This window comes from Doryrhamphus excisus, chromosome 15, assembly GCF_030265055.1.
Source record: "Doryrhamphus excisus isolate RoL2022-K1 chromosome 15, RoL_Dexc_1.0, whole genome shotgun sequence".
In the NCBI taxonomy this organism is placed as follows: Eukaryota; Metazoa; Chordata; class Actinopteri; order Syngnathiformes; family Syngnathidae; genus Doryrhamphus; species Doryrhamphus excisus.
Window position 1 is genome coordinate 131,005 of NC_080480.1, and position 17,902 is coordinate 148,906.

At 46.9% G+C, this 17,902-nt stretch overlaps 2 protein-coding genes across 5 annotated transcripts; both read right to left on the bottom strand.

Annotated features, from left to right (window-relative positions):
- Positions 1-439: 439 nt before the first annotated feature.
- On the bottom strand, positions 440-13,452 carry smarca4a (SWI/SNF related, matrix associated, actin dependent regulator of chromatin, subfamily a, member 4a). 2 transcript variants are annotated; one of them, XM_058049990.1, is made up of 34 exons: positions 13,324-13,452; positions 11,981-12,243; positions 11,258-11,390; positions 10,225-10,683; positions 9,825-9,923; positions 9,195-9,450; positions 8,982-9,108; positions 8,735-8,908; positions 8,351-8,524; positions 8,083-8,250; positions 7,945-7,995; positions 7,635-7,765; positions 7,476-7,539; positions 7,278-7,384; positions 6,474-6,621; positions 6,242-6,405; positions 6,063-6,129; positions 5,866-5,976; positions 5,543-5,785; positions 5,288-5,401; positions 5,019-5,126; positions 4,857-4,943; positions 4,708-4,754; positions 4,280-4,446; positions 3,768-3,931; positions 3,458-3,685; positions 2,879-2,956; positions 2,592-2,810; positions 2,258-2,520; positions 2,071-2,176; positions 1,908-2,009; positions 1,687-1,819; positions 1,487-1,626; positions 440-1,006 (listed from the first exon to the last, which is right to left on the bottom strand). In XM_058049990.1, the coding sequence occupies exons 2-34, from the start codon at positions 12,200-12,202 to the stop codon at positions 974-976; spliced, it is 4,887 nt and encodes a 1,628-aa protein (XP_057905973.1). In that variant the 5' UTR covers positions 12,203-12,243; positions 13,324-13,452; the 3' UTR covers positions 440-973. The 2 variants fall into 2 exon arrangements, with proteins under 2 accessions (XP_057905973.1, XP_057905972.1); XM_058049989.1 differs by having other exon boundaries at positions 3,419-3,685.
- A 137-nt stretch (positions 13,453-13,589) lies between these two features.
- On the bottom strand, positions 13,590-17,796 carry LOC131103622 (cysteine protease atg4da-like). Of its 3 annotated transcripts, XM_058050055.1 has the most exons (12): positions 17,430-17,796; positions 16,660-16,888; positions 16,495-16,578; positions 16,256-16,429; positions 15,663-15,975; positions 15,511-15,575; positions 15,250-15,395; positions 15,020-15,098; positions 14,857-14,933; positions 14,445-14,488; positions 14,290-14,356; positions 13,590-14,197 (listed from the first exon to the last, which is right to left on the bottom strand). In XM_058050055.1, the coding sequence occupies exons 2-12, from the start codon at positions 16,829-16,831 to the stop codon at positions 14,027-14,029; spliced, it is 1,392 nt and encodes a 463-aa protein (XP_057906038.1). In that variant the 5' UTR covers positions 16,832-16,888; positions 17,430-17,796; the 3' UTR covers positions 13,590-14,026. The 3 variants fall into 3 exon arrangements, with proteins under 3 accessions (XP_057906038.1, XP_057906036.1, XP_057906039.1); XM_058050053.1 differs by lacking the exon at positions 14,445-14,488 and having other exon boundaries at positions 14,290-14,409; XM_058050056.1 differs by lacking the exon at positions 14,445-14,488 and having other exon boundaries at positions 14,049-14,197.
- Between the last annotated feature and the right edge of the window lie 106 nt (positions 17,797-17,902).

Here is a 17,902-nt window from a genome sequence, read left to right on the forward strand (position 1 = left end):
ATAACTTGTAGTATGACCCCGTAGTTTGGGGGCAGCTTGGATGGCGACTAAACCACTTGAAGCCAGAAAAGGCCAAGAGGGAATGGTGGGGGCCAACCAGGAGCCAACGAGGAGCCGCCAGGTTCAGACTCCGTGTCCAAGTGTCGCCCCAATGACAGGTCTACATGTTGGACAAAAGGCAACACCGGCCAGGTATTACCTGGCATCAGGTGGATCAGCTACCTACGTGTCAGCTTTAGAATAGTAAGACTAGTTCAATGTAACAGTTGGTGGAAATGAGCAGATGTACACCACCTGAGGAAACCATAAATAAGTGAAATATATAATATATATATATATAAAAATAATGATGTACCAGAGTGAAAATGTCCAATGAATTGAGGCTGCAGAAGGTAAGGCCACCTAGTGGTCAGATGTTGTCACATCAATAAATGAGGCTATTTATTATTATTATGATGAGATGCCTTTATTGTACTTTTTGGAATCCAGTGACACCGACACGAGAAAATGGTCCCATCCCTCCCTCCCGTTTCCAAACAACCTGAGAGAGAGGGGCTGCGGGCGGGCCGTACCATGATCCCGCTTGTAGTCTTAAATTACACACCAGATAATAACAAAGACACAAAGTGGATTTCATGAAAAGGCAGTGACTCCTGGTTCACTTGTCCGAAGGAAAAGACAAACTAATAGAACTTAAAAAGACGGCTGTCTATACGGCGCTTCGTCAGTCTAGGATAGAGTTCATCTTCCACATGAGGAGAAAACCATAACTAATTCATCTTAAGAAAACGTTTAAATATGGAAGTGGATCATACCATACCTTGGTTTTTTTTTGTCCTTTTTCAATTAGCCATATCATGAGAATACAATAGCCTCGCTAAAACTCCGGTCCTTCCAGGGACCGTGTCCCCCCTGCATCCAAGTCAAGTAGCCCGGGGGCCTTGGTCCAATCAGGAGAGCTTCTGCTTCCTGTTCAGTCCTCTTCACTGCCGCTGGCCGAATGATCCTGAAAAAAAGGCAAGAATTTCAGAAAAACATGTGCACATGTGGCGGTTCCCGTGCCATACGCTGTACATTGTGTGGCGGTTCCCGTGCCATACGCTGTACATTGTGTGGCGGTTCCCGTGCCATACGCTGTACATTGTGTGGCGGTTCCCGTGCCATACGCTGTACATTGTGTGGCGGTTCCCGTGCCATACGCTGTACATTGTGTGGCGGTTCCCGTGCCATACGCTGTACATTGTGTGGCGGTTCCCGTGCCATACGCTGTACATTGTGTGGCGGTTCCCGTGCCATACGCTGTACATTGCGTGGCGGTTCCCGTGCCATACGCTGTACATTGTGTGGCGGTTCCCGTGCCATACGCTGTACATTGTGTGGCGGTTCCCGTGCCATACGCTGTACATTGTGTGGCGGTTCTGTGCACGATGCTCGGCCACAAAGACATGGTTGGATGCAAAAAACAACAGAATGTGGAGTCTTTCACCTCTTCCGGATCGTCCTCGCTGTCGTCGTCGCTCACCACGGGTTTAGCGCGGACGCCGCGGCCCCTCCGCCGCTGTCCTTTGCCCCCACGCTCCCCTTTCTCTTTGCGGCTCAGTTTAATCTTCACCTTCACAGAGCGGGCTGAGAGAAAACACAGCTTAGCATCCACAATCCAAACACGGTGCTGTCGCTACGACTCACATTCAGACTCTGAGCCTTCATCGAGCTCTTCCTCCTCCTCTTCGCTGTCTTCTCCTTCACTGTCCTCTTCCTTCTCGATCTTCTGTCTCACGCTGGTGAAAACGGACTGAAGCACAATGGAGTCTTCGTAGATCTGATGGTTGACAGTGCAAAGCCAAAAGGTTAGCCGGCAGCTCAAGGTGTCAAAGCAGAGCTGAAAGCAGGCGGAGGTCGGCGCTAACCAGAGAACCCTCGAGGTTGAAGGTCTGAGCGTTCTGACACAGCAGCATCACGTCCTTCTCCAGGTCATTCAGGCTACGGTACTTATGGCTACGAATCCTCTCCTGATTGACGGGACGGAACGTTACAAACAGTCAGGTGGGAACCATTTCTTCCCAATCCCACCTTGATCTTCCTGAAGTCCACTGGCTTGCGGATGAGCTCGTAGTACTCGGGCAGTTCTTTTCGGGAAGGCAGCTGGATGAAGACCTCACTCAGCTGTCGTCCGTTGCTGCGGAGACAAGGATGCAGGTGTGTCAGGTGTGTCAGTGAGCCTCCCGTTCAGCATGGAGGTTGAGGGTGAGGCGCTCACCCGTCCTTGTACTTGATGACGGCATCAACGATCTTCTTCATCTTCTTGGTCAGGGACGGAGGGTTAGGAGAGAGCTTCTCCGCGGGCGGACGACCACGTTTCTTTGCTTTCTTCACCTCCTCATCCTTGTCACGACCTCGCCCGCTGCTGGAGCTCGGCGTTGCGGGGCCGCCGTCGTGGTCACGGTCTCGCTTGCGCTTTCGGGTTGTCTTTTTGTGTCGCACCTCCTCTTCAATATCTTCCAGATTGCCCTCTTCTATGGCCTGTTGAGAAGAAAGCACTCGTGAAGGAAAAGCACCTCATTTGAATGCTCGTCCATCGGGCAGCGTCGCACCTTCAACCACTGTTTCTCCGTGAGCGAGTCGCTGTAGTCCACCTCCTTGCGTTGACGAGATCCTCGGCCAAACATCTTCTCCTCCTCCTCTTCACAGGTCAGCCTCTCAACCTCAGCGTCGTCTTTCAAAATCCAGCTGGGCATGTCGTCCTCCTCCATCAGGCGAGGTTTCCTCTTGGGGTTGCGGGCCTCCTCGCGGCGCCGGTCGAGATCCATGCGCTGACAAACACATGGGAGGGTAAGTGGACCCCCCCGTGACTGCTAAGCGACAGTTGGAGGATACCAACCATGAACTGTTCAAACTCCTCTTCACTTCTGGCAATCATCTGGTTGACGGTCTCGTCATCAGGCACCTCATCTTCCTCCTACAGATGGAGATCAGACAGGGCGGGTGAGGAGGAATAGGAATAGGAATAGGAGGAACATTGTGGTACCTCCCTCAAGCAGGAAAGAACTTACGCCAAGTTGGAATAACTTGCATTGACAATTCCATGTATGGAAAAAGCCTTGCTTATCGTTACTGCTAAATGTAAATATCACCTAAGCCAAGACAAAGCAGGGACAGCAGAGGAGAAAAGCGTAGTATATACTATATATTATATACTATATATTATATACTATTATATGTATTGACCGGCAAAGAAGTACAAAATAGAAAAGGACAAAAAGGACAAGTCTGGATTGATGAAATCCTGAGAAAGGAGGAAAAGAGAGAGAGAAAAAGAGAGAGAGGGTGAAGGGGAAAAATAGAGAATGAAGAGGTGGGGCGGCGCACAGGCGGATGTGGGTGGGTGGGCGATGTGGGAACACGTTCAGATCACACCCACCCACGCCCCCCTAGTGCGGCAGCCTCCTCGAGCCCCGACCTCGTCCTGCTCCTCGTGCTCCAGAATGGCCTGCAAGAAGGCCCGACGCTCATAGCCTGACGACTTCTGGTCAAACATGCCCGCCTGGATGACCTTCTGGTCCACATTCAGTTTGTACTTGGCTGCTGCCAGGATCTTCTCCTCCACGCTGTTGACGGTGCAGAGGCGGAGGACGCGCACCTCGTTTTGCTGGCCGATACGATGGGCTCTGTCTTGAGCTTGCAAGTCCTGTCAAATGGACGGAAAATGAAGCTTCTTAGTGACGGGCGACACACGGAGCGGTCACACTTCAACATCACGGGTATAGTACTTGGTGAGGGTTCCAGTCGCTGTCAAAGATGATGACCGTATCAGCAGACTGCAGGTTGAGACCCAAGCCTCCTGCTCGGGTGCTGAGCAGAAACACAAAGTACTCGGAAGCTGGGTCATTGAAGGTCTTTAGCAGCATCCCACGATCCTCAGCCTTTGTGGTTCCTGTGAAAGGGGGATTAACGCTTGTTTCATCTAGTACAAATTTGATTTCATATGCTTGGGTTTTTTATACGTAATAGGACCGGAAAAAATGTTCTACAAGCTGACCAATCACAGCCTTAACAATATCGCCGCTGCTGCAGGACCTTTGTGGAAATGTACATCCTGCAGTTTTGGACATCTTCCACAGTCATTTTCTAACAGTGGGGAGTTACCTACTTTGAACATTTTTTATAACTAAACTTGAGTCCTGCTGTCAGTCTTCTGCTTGATTTTGCTCTTCCACTTGAACTTTAGCAATACATGGCAGCGCACGAGTGAGCTACAGTATTTTGTTGAAGAGTGCCTCACCGTCCAGACGTAGGTATTTGAAGTTGCGGTAGGCAAAGTAGTCTTCCATGATGGTCATCAGTGAGGTCATCTGACAGAAGAGCAGCACTTTGTGGTTGGTGGCCCTCAGCTTGGGCAGGATACGATCCAGCAGCTCAAACTTCCCAGAGGATCGGAACAGATCAGGACTGGACAAGCAGAAGAAGATTTATTTACTATGTATCGTTAGTGGAATGAAGGTGCTACAGTATACAAGACCGCTGTAGCTATGAATCCAGCAGTGGCCGCTGTCAAGTCAATTCACAACATTTTGCAGCAGGAAGATGCTTTGACAAGAGGTCATGTATACACTTGTATACCAGTACAACTGAATTTGAATATGTTTAATGACTGTGAGAAGCATATGAAAGGGTTTAGCACATGCAGTACAGTGTTCAAAGTTGACATACCCACTCACTATTCCTCCAGAATAACCCAGATGCTCAGAGAAAGACTCCTGTAAAAGCACACAAGGACATCATGTATCCTTTATCTGCATAACGATCTGCATCATGTAGCCATCCACAAGGTTCACTCGTCAACAAAAACGTCTTTGGACCTCAATGTGCTGGAACATGTAGGGATGGTTGCAAATCTTCCTCAGCTGCATGATTGTGTTCATCAGAGTCTTGGTGCCACCTTTACCCTGGAGGACAACGTTGGGATATACACATTAGACGGGCGATTAGGTCAATTAGGTTTAACTGCTTCGCTTTCCTACCTTCTTGTCTTTCTCTGAGCCATCGGTGAGCAGGACCCCCTTAGCCTGCATGTGTCTGTACAGCACTCTCTGAAGGGCCGACATGTCACATTTGATGACATACTCCACCTAGGCGACGACACAAAAAGCTTCAAGGAGGGAATTTGCGTTGGTGCACGAGGAGGTTTGCTAGTGTTAAAGTTCCAATTTAACAACCTTCATTCATCTGCGTAATAAGGGACATTAAGAATAATTGTTTACTTGACGTGCTATAAACACAGTAGTCAAACCTTCTCCGGCAGTTGGGCCTCAACTTCTTTTTTGAGTCGGCGTAGCAAGAAGGGCCGCAGCACCTTGTGCAAACGTCGAATAATGAGGATAGTTTCTTCTTCATTCAGGTCAACCTTGAGCGAGAGGTGATTGGGTTAGGGTTAGAGAAGGAAGGACAACATGGTGCGCTCAATCTACAGTATTAGCAAGGTTCCTTGGCACAATGTTGCAGGGGCATGGGTAGGTGTGAGCAACTCCTACCAGCAGAAGCTCACCTTCTCTCCAGTCATAGCAAAAGGGGCGTTGAACCACTGTTCAAAGGTGCTGCAGCTCTTGAAAATAGTGGGCAAGAGGAAGTTGAGCAGGGCCCAGAGCTCAGGGAGCTTGTTCTGCAGAGGCGTGCCCGTGAGCAGCAGCCGCCGTGGGGCCAGGTAGTGTGTGTTCAAGACCTGGGTCAGCTTACAGTGGTGGTTCTTCATACGATGGCCCTCGTCCACAATCATATACTTCCAGCGGAGCTTTTGGAGAAGATTATGGAAATGTAAGTGACGTGGACAAAGTAGAAGTTGGTGGATTTGTCTTGAGGATGCACACGTACCTTTGCTAGCACCTGCTTGTCTTTGATAATGTACTCGTATGTGGTGAGCAGCACATTGAATTTGCCACTGCGCAGGATGGGAACAAATGCACGTCGGGCAGCTGGAGACCCCTGAAAGATAATCAAAATGACTCTTCAAGATCTCTTGTTTGCTAATATGTGCTCATTTGAGCTTGCTCATCAGTAAATAAACTGACCTTGTAAGAGACCTTCACCACAGATGGCGCCCACTTGTCAAACTCGTACACCCAGTTAGACAGAGTTCTGAGAAGAAAGAAGATTGTATAGAAATGATTGTGCAGGCTCAACAACCCCAACATACGTATATCCCAGCAATGATCAATACTAGGAGCAGGAGGGGGATTCGTGGACTCACGAGAGGGGTACAATGATCAGGAAGGGCCCGTTGATTCGCTTGTACTCCATGAGGTAGGTGATAAGAGCGATGGTCTGGATAGTTTTCCCCAGGCCCATTTCATCAGCCAGGATGCCATTTAAGTTGTTGTTGTAAAGCGACACCAGCCACTCTAGCCCTTTGATCTAAGACAAAAGCCATGTTAGGATGCCGCCATTCAGCCTATTCTGTCCCATCAGCCTTCAATGGGCACCTGGTATTGCTTGAGCTGTCCGTTGACCAACAGTGACGACTGTCTCTCCACTTTCTCTGTCACAGCGTGAGCCACAGCGTAGTAGGACTGCAGGCCTCGGTTGAAAGCTGCATTACCGTACTCATCATCCACATCCTGCTTGGCATGCCTGGGGGGGGGGACACAACAAACAAAAGAAAACCTAAAATGACCCGACATTAATCTTTGAATGAGTTACACCACAAACAAAAAGCTCTAGAGCTCCTAAAGTATTTAGTTATACTATTTTCTTATATATTTCATATATATTATATGTTGTATATTTATTTATGCACATTGTATATCAGGGGCGCACAAACTTGTTCAGTCAACATCCTATGTAGCATTAATTATACACACAGTCCATGTATTATGTCCAGTTAGCAACTGCTAGCAAACATTACAGCTATACAAGAAATGGAAAGGACCATGCAAAAGAGTCAAAGCAACATATGAAAAAAGGTTCCCAATAAATCATCAACGGCAGCGCAGAAAACACATTTCTATAGTGGAGTTCCAGACTCAAACAACATAATTCGCCGTTGACAGACAGTTAGTTTATCCGTAATCGGAATAATAAAGACGAAAGTTGCATTTCCGTGTGTTGCTGAAGACGTCTGGTCACCTCTTGGATTGACGTCTTTGGTCATGTGACGTCTACAACGTGACGTTTATGATGTGGGTGACACATGCAATCGACCTACGTGACCTTTAACCGTTAGCTAAGACAGACAATCAGATACAGAGTAAAACCATATTTCCAAGGGTAATGGAAGACCTTCTTACTCGATAATGTGCTGGACGTCCACTTCAGATACATCTTCACTGTCCGGGTCAGGGATCTTCTTTTTCTCTTCTGACTGAGAAGAAGCATGTGGTTGCTCCTCCTCCTCCTGGTGGAGGATGAGAAGATGAGAAAAGATGAGGCAGAACAATCCAAGAAACCGTCTACTCCAGTGAAGAAGAACAAGTTGTGCAATGCACCTCCTCTTCCTCCTCCTCTTCCGAGCCACTGTCTTCACTGTCTGAGCGTGGCGCTACCTCATACCTGCAAAACACCAAGATGCCCAAAGACAGGAGACCTCATGAGATTCCTCCGAGGCTCGGAGATATGAAATAGACATGTGCAGACATTCCACTGACCCTGGGTTCATTTCCAGCCAGGCTTCCAGCTGACCCGCTTTAGGTGCATCAACTCCAGTCAGGATCTTTCCGCTATCCACGTGAATGACCTTCACCGGGAGGTCACTCATTTGACTGGTCTCATCCAAAGGCTGGCAAACAAGCATTTAGGGGAAAGGGTCATTTACGTCACAGCTTTCTAAACGCAAGTACAGTAAATGTGGACTGTGGCTTGAGAAATAGGTCATAGGTGAGGCACACTGAGCCAAGGAGTTATCATATCCCCCCTGAATGCAACTTCAATGACAAAGTCCCGTGTTCATCGAGTCACCTCTCCGTCAGGTCCAAGAGAAGCTGCACCACCCTCCGCAGTCTCTGGCTTCTGAAAACAACGAGCGGCAAGACAGTGTTGAACAAAACTGAAACTGGAAACACTGTAGACGTCAACTAAAGCCAAGTACACATTCACCTTCTTTTTCTTCTTCTTCTTCTTCTCTTTGAGAGCTTGCACGGCTTTATGGGCTCGCACCAGCTCAGTGAGGTTGGCCACATATTCATCTGTCTGTTGCAAGAGGTAGGCCAGACGCTTGTCTTTTTTCTGGTCAATAAGTTTACGATAGCCCTCCTCATCTTCGGCCTGCAAGAGCAAACACCATTACATTGTTGCTCGGTACGATTCTTTCAAAGTAGGTTTACGCATGTTAGACTGATCAACTATTGGAGGTGCGACGCCTCACCATCAGCCTCCGCATTCTCTCCTTTTCAATGCGCTCGTTCTCTTTCTTCTGCTCGCGCTCGGTGTTGGCGTGGTATGTGGCCACCGCTTTGGTGGCTTTCTGAATCTTTGCTGTGATGGAGCGATGGTATTCCTTGAAATCCTTGGCATGCTGCAGGATGCTGTTGAGGTATTCCTATCCACAGTACCAGAAGCTCAGCTTTAGCGTTTTATCTTTATCTTATCTCATTACACTTCTTGTGTGTTCATCTTTCAAATTAGCTTTGAACGCTAAAAAGCTGAAATATTGGAGGTTTCTAGTTCAGGTGGTTCAAGTAGGCAAATCCTAGGTACACTTTAAGGAATAACCATGTCGACGCTATTTGATCCATTTCATGCTACCTACCTGATGTTTCTGTCGCCGTTTACGTTCTTGTTCAATCTTCTGCTGTTTCTCAAGCTTCTCTGTTATACGTGCTTCACGTAGAGACTGACGCTTGCTGCGCTTGTAGGCCTTGGCATTAAGAGCGGTCTCCAGAGCAGTGTCTCGCCGCATGCAGACCACCACCTCCTGGCGTAGCTGAACAAAGACCAAATGTCAGAAATAGCGATACACAGGTAGAGATTGACTTGGTATTCACTGGCATGCAAACCTGTCTCTGGAAGTTCAGAAGCCTCAAGGCCTTGAGCTCAATGTTGGCCTTAGTTCGCAGGTCACCTGCGAGGGAGCCAGGCAGGTTCTCCAGCTCCTGAATACGGTGAGCAATACGGGCTTGTAGCCTGAAAAAGTGTGCTTTAGAATATGTAGTATTTGCAACAATACTTTTATGCAACTCCAGAGTAGAGATGTCATTCAACTCTCTCACCGGTACTCTCTCTCCTGAAGGATCTCCACTGGGTCCAGTCCTCTGGGCTTTTGGATAGGGGTTATGCGGTTCTGTTTCTGGTGGAGCATCATGGTTGGGGGCTGTGCGGGCTGGCCTGGAGACTGCGTCTGAGGGGGCATTACCGGGGAGGCAGCGGGTGGCACAGAGGGGGGAGCAGGAGAGGGTCTACCCGTGGGTTGAGGTGGGACCAGCTTCTGAGGAGGATTGGAAGGTGCAGCAGCGTTCACCATTGGTCCTGAAAGGGAGAGCAGAGATTTGAAGTACTACAACGTAAAAACAAGGACATTTTCAACTTTGGGATAATGTGTCGCTCCTTCAGCTGAATACACCGACAATAATGTTTAATGTGATAAAAAAAGAGACACAAATAGTAGTAAAGTTTCAAATGTAGTCACATGTCATGTCACTGTAACTATTGATTTGACAATCCTAATAAATAATATGAAATAGACACGCTTTGGGTTTGGGAATCAAATAGAACAGAACATGGTAGGATAATGGCCAAGTACTGTAAACGCTAAGCTCCTCGGATGCCTGCCCGACGTTATTAATTGTCATGTTATTGTCATCCATACTATACAGTAGTGATGTCGGTACAAACTGCCATACCTTCAGGCCATGATTTGGGGGGTCCATTGGTAGGCTGGCCTTGCATACCTGGGGGAACTCCAGCTGGTCCGGGAGGTGGCATATTGGCACCAACCATGCCTGAAAGAACAATGGCTTACATTTAGTAAAACAATAGAAGAAATGAAAAATTAGCGGGGGGGGGGGGGGGGGGCATCTGTGCAAAACAACACATTTCAATATCTTGTGTGTGATTTGTCATGACTTTAATGTTGACATAGAGAGTCCATAGTGTATTGGGGAAAAGGCATTTTCGCGAGGTGTGAAACACTAAGACTTGGGCAGGCTCTGGTTAAGTACAACATACGGTACTCCATCTTTTCCTGCATCGGGCATAGAGAGCCACAAGATGAAAAGTGTGTGGCATGGATCCTTTGCTCACCATGAGGTCTGCTGTAGTTGGCTTGGCCTGGTCCTGGTCCCGCCCCCGGTCCGCCTGCAGGACCTGCTGAAGGGGGCATGTTGGGCATAGGTTGTTGCTGCATACCCGGCATGGGCCTCTTCCCTTGCACAGCCATTTGCAGGTGCTCCGGTAAGGGTTGACTCCGTGCCAGCATCTTGTAGGCCATAATCTGAGCCCTGAGTTGGTGCAACTGATTCTGGTTGAAAGGGGTGGGTCCAGCCGTACCACCAGGTCCACCTCCAGCACCACCTGGTCCACCAGGACCTGGAGGACCCCCACGGTTAGGCTGCCCCATTCCCTGATTGAGGTCCCCACTGCCCTCCATTGGGCCAGCACTTGGGCCTGACGGACCTCCAGGCATCATGGGGCCAGACGGAGGACCATTAGCTGGGACAGGGCTTGGCGCGTGCTCAGATCCTGCAAGTGGAGAAGGGTAACCTGGGAGGACACAAGACAAACAGGTACCGGATTCATTTTCAGTGTGTTTTTTGAAGAAGAATATCAACATGCAGCTCGCCACAAATGATTTGGACCACCACATCATAACTCAAACGGACCTGCTCTGCCAGACAACAAGACAGCGTAGCAAGAGCAATCAGTGTCGCCAACTTAGTTGAAAGTGCTGGATGATTGTCATCATTATTGTAATAGTCACAGGAAATGATGTGGTTATGCAGTTGTAGTCGCGGCTTTGTGAAAGTCATTTGAAAACTTGCAAACAATATCTGCCCAATAGCCCTCTTTCAAATTGCAATTATTCTTAGTTTTTCTATTCAGCTTACAAAATGTTTTGAATTTCCGGCATATTAAATCGCTTGGTGAGGAGTGGGAAAAAGAATCGGTTTCAAGCTACTAAACACAAGCCACTGTCATCTCAAAGAAAATGATAATGCTGAAGTTTTCCGCACAGGAAGTCAGCATATTAGGAGTCTTCATCGCAGTGTGGGGCGGAAACCAGAGACACGTTGTGTGTTTCCAAGGACGGAATGGCGTCATTGTGGTGAAGTATTACCTTGGGAATGTTGGTCCATGGGGCTGGGAGGGGGTCCCATACCACTGTGGCCTCCCGGTCTCATACCCATGCCTTTCATTTGGTTGTAGCGAGGGTCGTCTGGCATTCCCTTCTCATGCATGGCATCCATGGGCTGAATGACAGGTAGACAGTTACCATGGCAGAAATACATGTCAAGCATTTTAAGGCCACCATATTTATTATAGAATGGACTGTGTTGCCTTTTATGTGTTATTTGAAAACAATATTATGGTCCATGTCTATTGTTTCCGTACATATTTGTTGCGGGCCGTCACAAATACATTGGACCACCACAGAAAAATTCTGAGCTACTTTTATTTTTATAGCCCTTGCTCATGAACACACTATAATGGGACCATCTGTGTAGCTTAGTACAACTCTGTTGAGTACATGGCATTGTGACCCCTTAACACACTTTGTAATGCTCCTGCTCTCGTGTGCATTTTGGCCAGTCTGACACAGGTAATGTACATGTTGTACATTATCTTTAAAATCAGTGCATGCTTACATGTAGCCCAGGAAACATGAACCCTCTTTTTTTTTAATATAAATCGCTCCTATTTGTAACCAACACCCCTAAGTCACTAACTCCATGTTCTCTTGTTAAATATGTTTTTACGACATCACACATTCCATAATGAGTAGATTGCGGTTTCTACTCAACATTACATAAGAACGAGAAATACAAAATGACTTATGTACTTTGTGCATCTGGTGCATGTTGTCCTGAGGATATCCTGAGGGTCCCTGTGGAGGGTGTGGGTGTCCAGATCCAGGAGGTCCCGGACTGGGCCCCATCATACTATGGGCAGAGCCAGGGGAAGGACCTGGACTGGGGCCCATCATGCCACCTGGAGATAGCCCTGGGCCTGGGGAGGGACCGGGCCGAGGTGTCCCTCCCATTGGGGGGTCAGGAGTGGACATCTCTCAGGTGAGAGTGGGACCACGTACCAGAAAAAAGCCCCCTATGAAGACAGATTATGCAAATTAAACAGCCATTGAATTCTGAGTCAATTCAGACAAAAGTGGTACATGAGGGATATACTACAGTACTAAAACTATCAAATATGAGAACCCAAAGTAATAACAGTCATAAAATGTGAAGTACTGTTAAATTATGGAACAAATCAACTTAAGTCTTTAGAATGAGTCCAATCACTTGAGGGACAGGTGACTAAACAAAAAATAACAACATTCAGAAATGTTGACACAGACTGACACGTTCAAAAAATACCCCAAAATGTGTGAACCCAAGGTATGAACATGCACAAGCTGAAGAAATGTTCAATAATCAAACAAGTCACACATCGAAAGTCTAGAAGCCTTTAAAATAAAGAGTCAATCGAGGAACAGCTCAATCTGGCCGAGAGTTCAGTCCATCTAGTTGGCCATGAGAGATGGAAATCAACATTGTGAGCACAGAGTACGGCTAATGTTTCTATAAGAAGGCTCATGATAGTGAAGGTTGATTTTTGCCTCAATATAATTGTCATATTTAACAACACTAACGTTAGCCGGGCCTGGCCTATTTCATTGTCAACGTTACTACAGGACTAATCGTCGGTAACGCGGTATTTTACATTAAATTATGAAAAAATGATATAATACCGAGATCATAAATAGTGGTGATTTCGACAAACAGTTACTATGCGAGGTGAAAACATTGATAACAACAAAAGTCGTTTCTTCACGGCAGCTAGCGTGCTAGCAGGTTAGCCGAACTAGCTTAGCCGGCCATGCTCTTTTAGGCCAAATTGGTACGAAAAGGAAAGACTCGGTACTTTAAAAGTTTAGCGCGTCCTCGGCCGCTCATGTTGATTGATCCAATGCGCCCCCCGTCTCCTACGAGCCTCTGCGCCGCTCACAACACATTTCCTAAAATACATTTTCATTCATTGCTCGCTGTCGCGCCACGGCCGGTAACCGTGATGTCGGTCGCTTTTGTCAACACAGCACAGCCTTCGAACACGAATACATCGTGGAGCAGCAATGCCGTACATAGACGCCGTTCGCTTCGTGTATGAGCAACGTTAAATCAGACTTACACGAGTGTTAAGCAGCGGCGTAGAAAAGCTCGCCGGTTGCAAAGTCTCTTGGTTGTCCTCCCTGCCAGAAAACAAAGACCGACCTACCCTGTCGTTTTTTTTCACTCACCCCCTCCCCTCTCTGAGAACCAAGCGACTCAACAGCGCCCCCGTGCACTACCGCCTCGTACTGCACCCGAGGGGTTGGCCTGTCTGCTACTGATGGCGTCGATCCGATCCGATATTCAAGGACTGTGCTGCCGATACAGACACATTGTGCCTGGCAAATGTTTGTCAGTGCAGTACAAGGATGACTAATGACTAAATGCACACCCGACAACAATATATATGATCATAAAATAATAAGTCATACGACACACATTTGAATCATTTGTTTATCGTGATAAAATGCAATCAGAATGCACAGACCACCGAGAGTTAGTGTTTTTCCTGAGTCCCATTTAAGGACTATACATCCCTGGTGACTTGCTGGTCACATGCTGGTTGGAAGCACTTTGTATTTGTGTATTTGTCACAGTCATATGGATCCATCTTCATGGTGAGTGATTCTACTCACTGGAGGTTTTGGAAACATGTATGAGAAAAATATATCAAGCTTCACCAGAGTAAAATAAACAGCAGTAAAAATGATGTGTTGCATCCCTGATCTAACGCTCAACACCTACGACTTGTAAGCCTCCATCAGGCCGTTTCTGACGGGGGCTCACAACAGAACAAACTCATCCATGCTGTTGCAGGTGTCGACTCTCCTTCGCTGATTTTTCCTCTTGATATAAGTGAGGTTGTTGGTGGGGGGGTCGCTTTCCTCCTCCTCTTGACTATGACCTTCTGAGAAAATAAACATGGGATAGGTGTCCACAGCTGTGGAGAGCGCCTGAGGGCAAAGGCAGTAAAAAACCAAAAAACAGTTGGCAGTTAAAAGACAATCACATGTCGCCAACATTATGCTAATTTGACGTTGCCTACCTCATCGACAACGATGCACAGCATTTCAAAGTCCTTCTGGCCTTTGGCGTAGAATCCTATGGTGCAGCTGGGATCCATGCGACAGAAAGGCATTTTCCTTGGATATTTACAGTGAAATGACTGCAAACGTACGGAGATCGCAAAATTAAACTCACAATCTTTTCACTACAGTATTGCTCCAGTCTGAGGCCGCCGCTATCTGTTTTCATCGGCAGGATGGAGAGTGTCATCAGGACTACACAAAAATACCTCACCAATTTCCACCAAACGTTGTTGAGAGGTGACGGGCTAAGCAAGAACGCATGAATTGCAGTTGAAGACCTTGAAGGGGACCTATTATGCAGATCTTTCCACCCTTCGTATTGAGTTGTGGTCTCCTCTAGAGCAGCTACACACAATAATCCCCACAGAAAACTTTACATTTAGCAGAATCAGTTTTCATTTATTCCACCCACGGCCCGCGTCTGGGCACGCCCAGTCCACTGTGATGGTGGTCGTGTGTGATGGTGATGCGAGTGAGGAGGACGAATGTACTGCGTGTGTGGAGACAGCTACATTTGCTCATACCTCTAAGGGGAAGTCGTCCTTTGTTAAATCCACTGTGGGTTGACAGTAATGAGGATCCAAGTACAACAGATGCTCATCTTCACAAAAACAGGATCAGAACAGAGAAAAAGTAGAGCGTTTAAAGAATGCTCACCTCAACTCTGGTATCTAACACATGACATACCTTGGAAACCAACAAAGAAGAGGGAGTGCTTTGGTTTGCCCCCGAAGATACCAATGCAACATTGTAACTTCAAGAGTTTCTATTGGGGAAAAATAGAGAAGTGTTTTTTGTGTTTAAAACATAGAGAACCGTAGAGAATGAATATTTCGGTTGCTGGGACAATGAATGAATGAAAAAGACGCTAATGCAGTATACGTGAATACAGTGTTCAGAAAGCCGCATTGGAATACCTTGACACAGGCGATGTAGGCAGGATTGAGATCTTGGCCTCCAAGCCGCACAGGCACCAGGAGGATGACGGACTTCCACAGCTGAATAGTTTCAGCTGGGATGCCACAAGGCGGTGCACACAACACTTTCACATCCTCTTTGTAGACTGGAGAGGTACAGTATGCATGAAAAACCAAACGTGGTAAAGGTGAAGTTCTACTTGCAGAGTAGGAGAGAGTGACTATGGCATGTATGATAGGTTTCCAAAGGAAAACACTAACTGGTGCAATCTTGGGCAACATAGATGACAAGATCGGGAAGGAGACTTGATGCTTCAGAAGCTTTCCTGAGACAAAATGGCGTCATTCGTTTACAACTGACATGATAAATATCTGGTAGAGCTGAGCTGTACACAAGACCAGGAGTTACTCACCGCAGGATATGTGCCACAATGGAGGGACCGTACCAGTCCCCTGCCTTCTTCCCTAATGTTTTGCCCAACTCCACCAACTGGTGTATCCCAAAGGGAGCCCAGGGGTGATCCGCAAACCATGATACCACCCTCCTGTGTGTGGACTCCATGCGCCTGTCCAAGAGGGAACCCAAACTCAGTGTTCGGCCCCTCTTGCTGAGCCCTTTGGAGTTTTGTGTACACACGCCGCTGGTTTCAGGGCGGAGCCCCGGGCGGACCCCTGGGAGATCCATGTCGTCTTTGAACACATGGTGGCTCACAGAAGTTGTCAAGCCTGGAGTACACAGAGGACAAGATCAAGAGGAACATTCTTCAACAGTCTCCATGTAGAGCATATCCCTGACACACAATGTGACTTCCTGCCACGTGATAGGATATCTACTTAGTATATCTGCACTGCTTTATAAACTATCAGAGTGACCCTTGCAGCCTTTTATTTTTCAGTATTGGGTTTAAAGTGATCAATATTGATAGAAAATGTGATTTCATTGCTTTTTTTATGTATTCACTCATTCAGTGTAGAGTCAAATCTACTGAAGTGACATTGCAGTCACCTTGAGGCATAAGATGTAAAAGCAGCCCTTGCGCCAACAACATCTGCCCTGTGCGGAGAAGACATCCCCAGCCGCTGTCAGTGGTCAGCGAGCCGCCTGCCAGCGGAGGGAAGCCTCGTCTGTATGTCAACCACAGAAGCGATGCAAAAGCGTGGTGGAAAGACTCACTCTGACCTGACAATAGCAAATAGCGTGATTAGCAAGGGGGCATGGTGCTTGAAAGGCAGAAGCAAGCACACCTTGATCGTTAAGACTATATGAATTTCCCAGCATGATCACAGGAGAGGTCTTCCTGAAAGTGGATTTTTGCTTTAAGGACCAGCCTAAAATGAAGAAGACACAAGGTCTTAAAGAGACCAAATCTCATCACACAGCAATAAAAGCAGCTTGTCCTGCAGGCAAACCATATTTGACACTGTTCCACGCTGAGACCAACTTGGATGCGAGTTTGCTTCGTTCCTCTGTCTCTTCTCTACTCCCTTCTGGGCTCTGAGAACCAGCTGAGGTGGAAGAGACGAAGAGCCAGTCGTCCATGAAGTCCTCTGCAGGGAAAGTGGAGGAGGCCCTCCGATTCATCAGCGGCAGATGTGAGCGAGACAAAGCACAAGGGGACACTCCTTACGGCCATAGCAGCTGGGAAACATAACAACATACTGTTATCATCTGTCACATCCTGCTCCTAATCTGGCCATGTGAATATTAGCCATCAATGTGAATAATTGGCTGTGACGGGGAAGAAGGCGCGTGACTGCACCTTGTGACTCAAGGGATTTCATTTATTTTGCCACAGCAGAAGAGGCGCTATTATTCCCCATTTGTACATCACATCTATGTCATTTTGAAAAAGGTATTCCCAGTACTACAAATGCAACATTTACATGACGTACCCATTATCACGTAACGTACTGAACAAAAAAACACCTAATCTAATCTCATGAATTGAACTTCAACATGAGTTCAACCCGGAATCGACCAGAAATACGTGCTAAAATTAATATATCAATGACATAATGAATATAATGCCTTGTTTCCTAACATTTCTATACAACTAGGAGCCTCGATATGGCTGATGTTCATGTTCACTGATGTTCATAACATAATAAACATGTCACTTTAGACAAAGTTTACGCCGACTCGTTTAAAACAAACAATTAAAGAACAGTACAGTACTCACTACTATTCAGCAATCCCGGCCATTAGCGTCTACTTCCTTGTTTACGCTGTCAGTGAGTAAACTCGTCTGTGATTGGGTGACAGAGAACCAATTGCTGGCCAACCTTGACTGGTTGTCAATTGGTTCTCTGAAATGCGAGGGTCTCAACCTGCTCCATATGTCACATTTCTCGACATAACGTCTGCTGTAAACTGGCGCTATAGAAATAAAACTGACTTGATTTTAGGATGAAAATTAACTCGGTTTTACATAAAAACCAGTCATGTGTGTCAATACTGCAGGGCAAGGTACTGCTCTCTCTCTCAGTTCCTTGTTAGAGAACAGCAAGTGTGCAAAAACATTCAATAGTTGGGATATTCGCGTTGTGCTTGTGTGTTTTTAAGTTGTTAGTTGTATGTAAATCTCGAACTTAAATGCATGAATATTAGAATGACTTTGATTTGTAAAAAAACCAACAGAAAACCACAACATGA

Coding starts and splice junctions, on each gene's coding strand:
- smarca4a (XM_058049989.1), bottom strand. CDS start 12,202: ATGTCCACTCCTGACCCCCCAATGGGAGGGACACCTCGGCCCGGTCCC. Junction 9,109..9,194: donor CTTCAGGAGAGAGAGTACCG/GTGAGAGAGTTG, acceptor ACACTTTTTCAG/GCTACAAGCCCGTATTGCTC. Junction 7,540..7,634: donor TGGCTGGAAATGAACCCAGG/GTCAGTGGAATG, acceptor GGTGTTTTGCAG/GTATGAGGTAGCGCCACGCT.
- LOC131103622 (XM_058050053.1), bottom strand. CDS start 16,831: ATGAATCGGAGGGCCTCCTCCACTTTCCCTGCAGAGGACTTCATGGAC. Junction 16,579..16,659: donor GTGGAACAGTGTCAAATATG/GTTTGCCTGCAG, acceptor TCTTCATTTTAG/GCTGGTCCTTAAAGCAAAAA. Junction 15,976..16,255: donor TTTACATCTTATGCCTCAAG/GTGACTGCAATG, acceptor TGTGTACTCCAG/GCTTGACAACTTCTGTGAGC.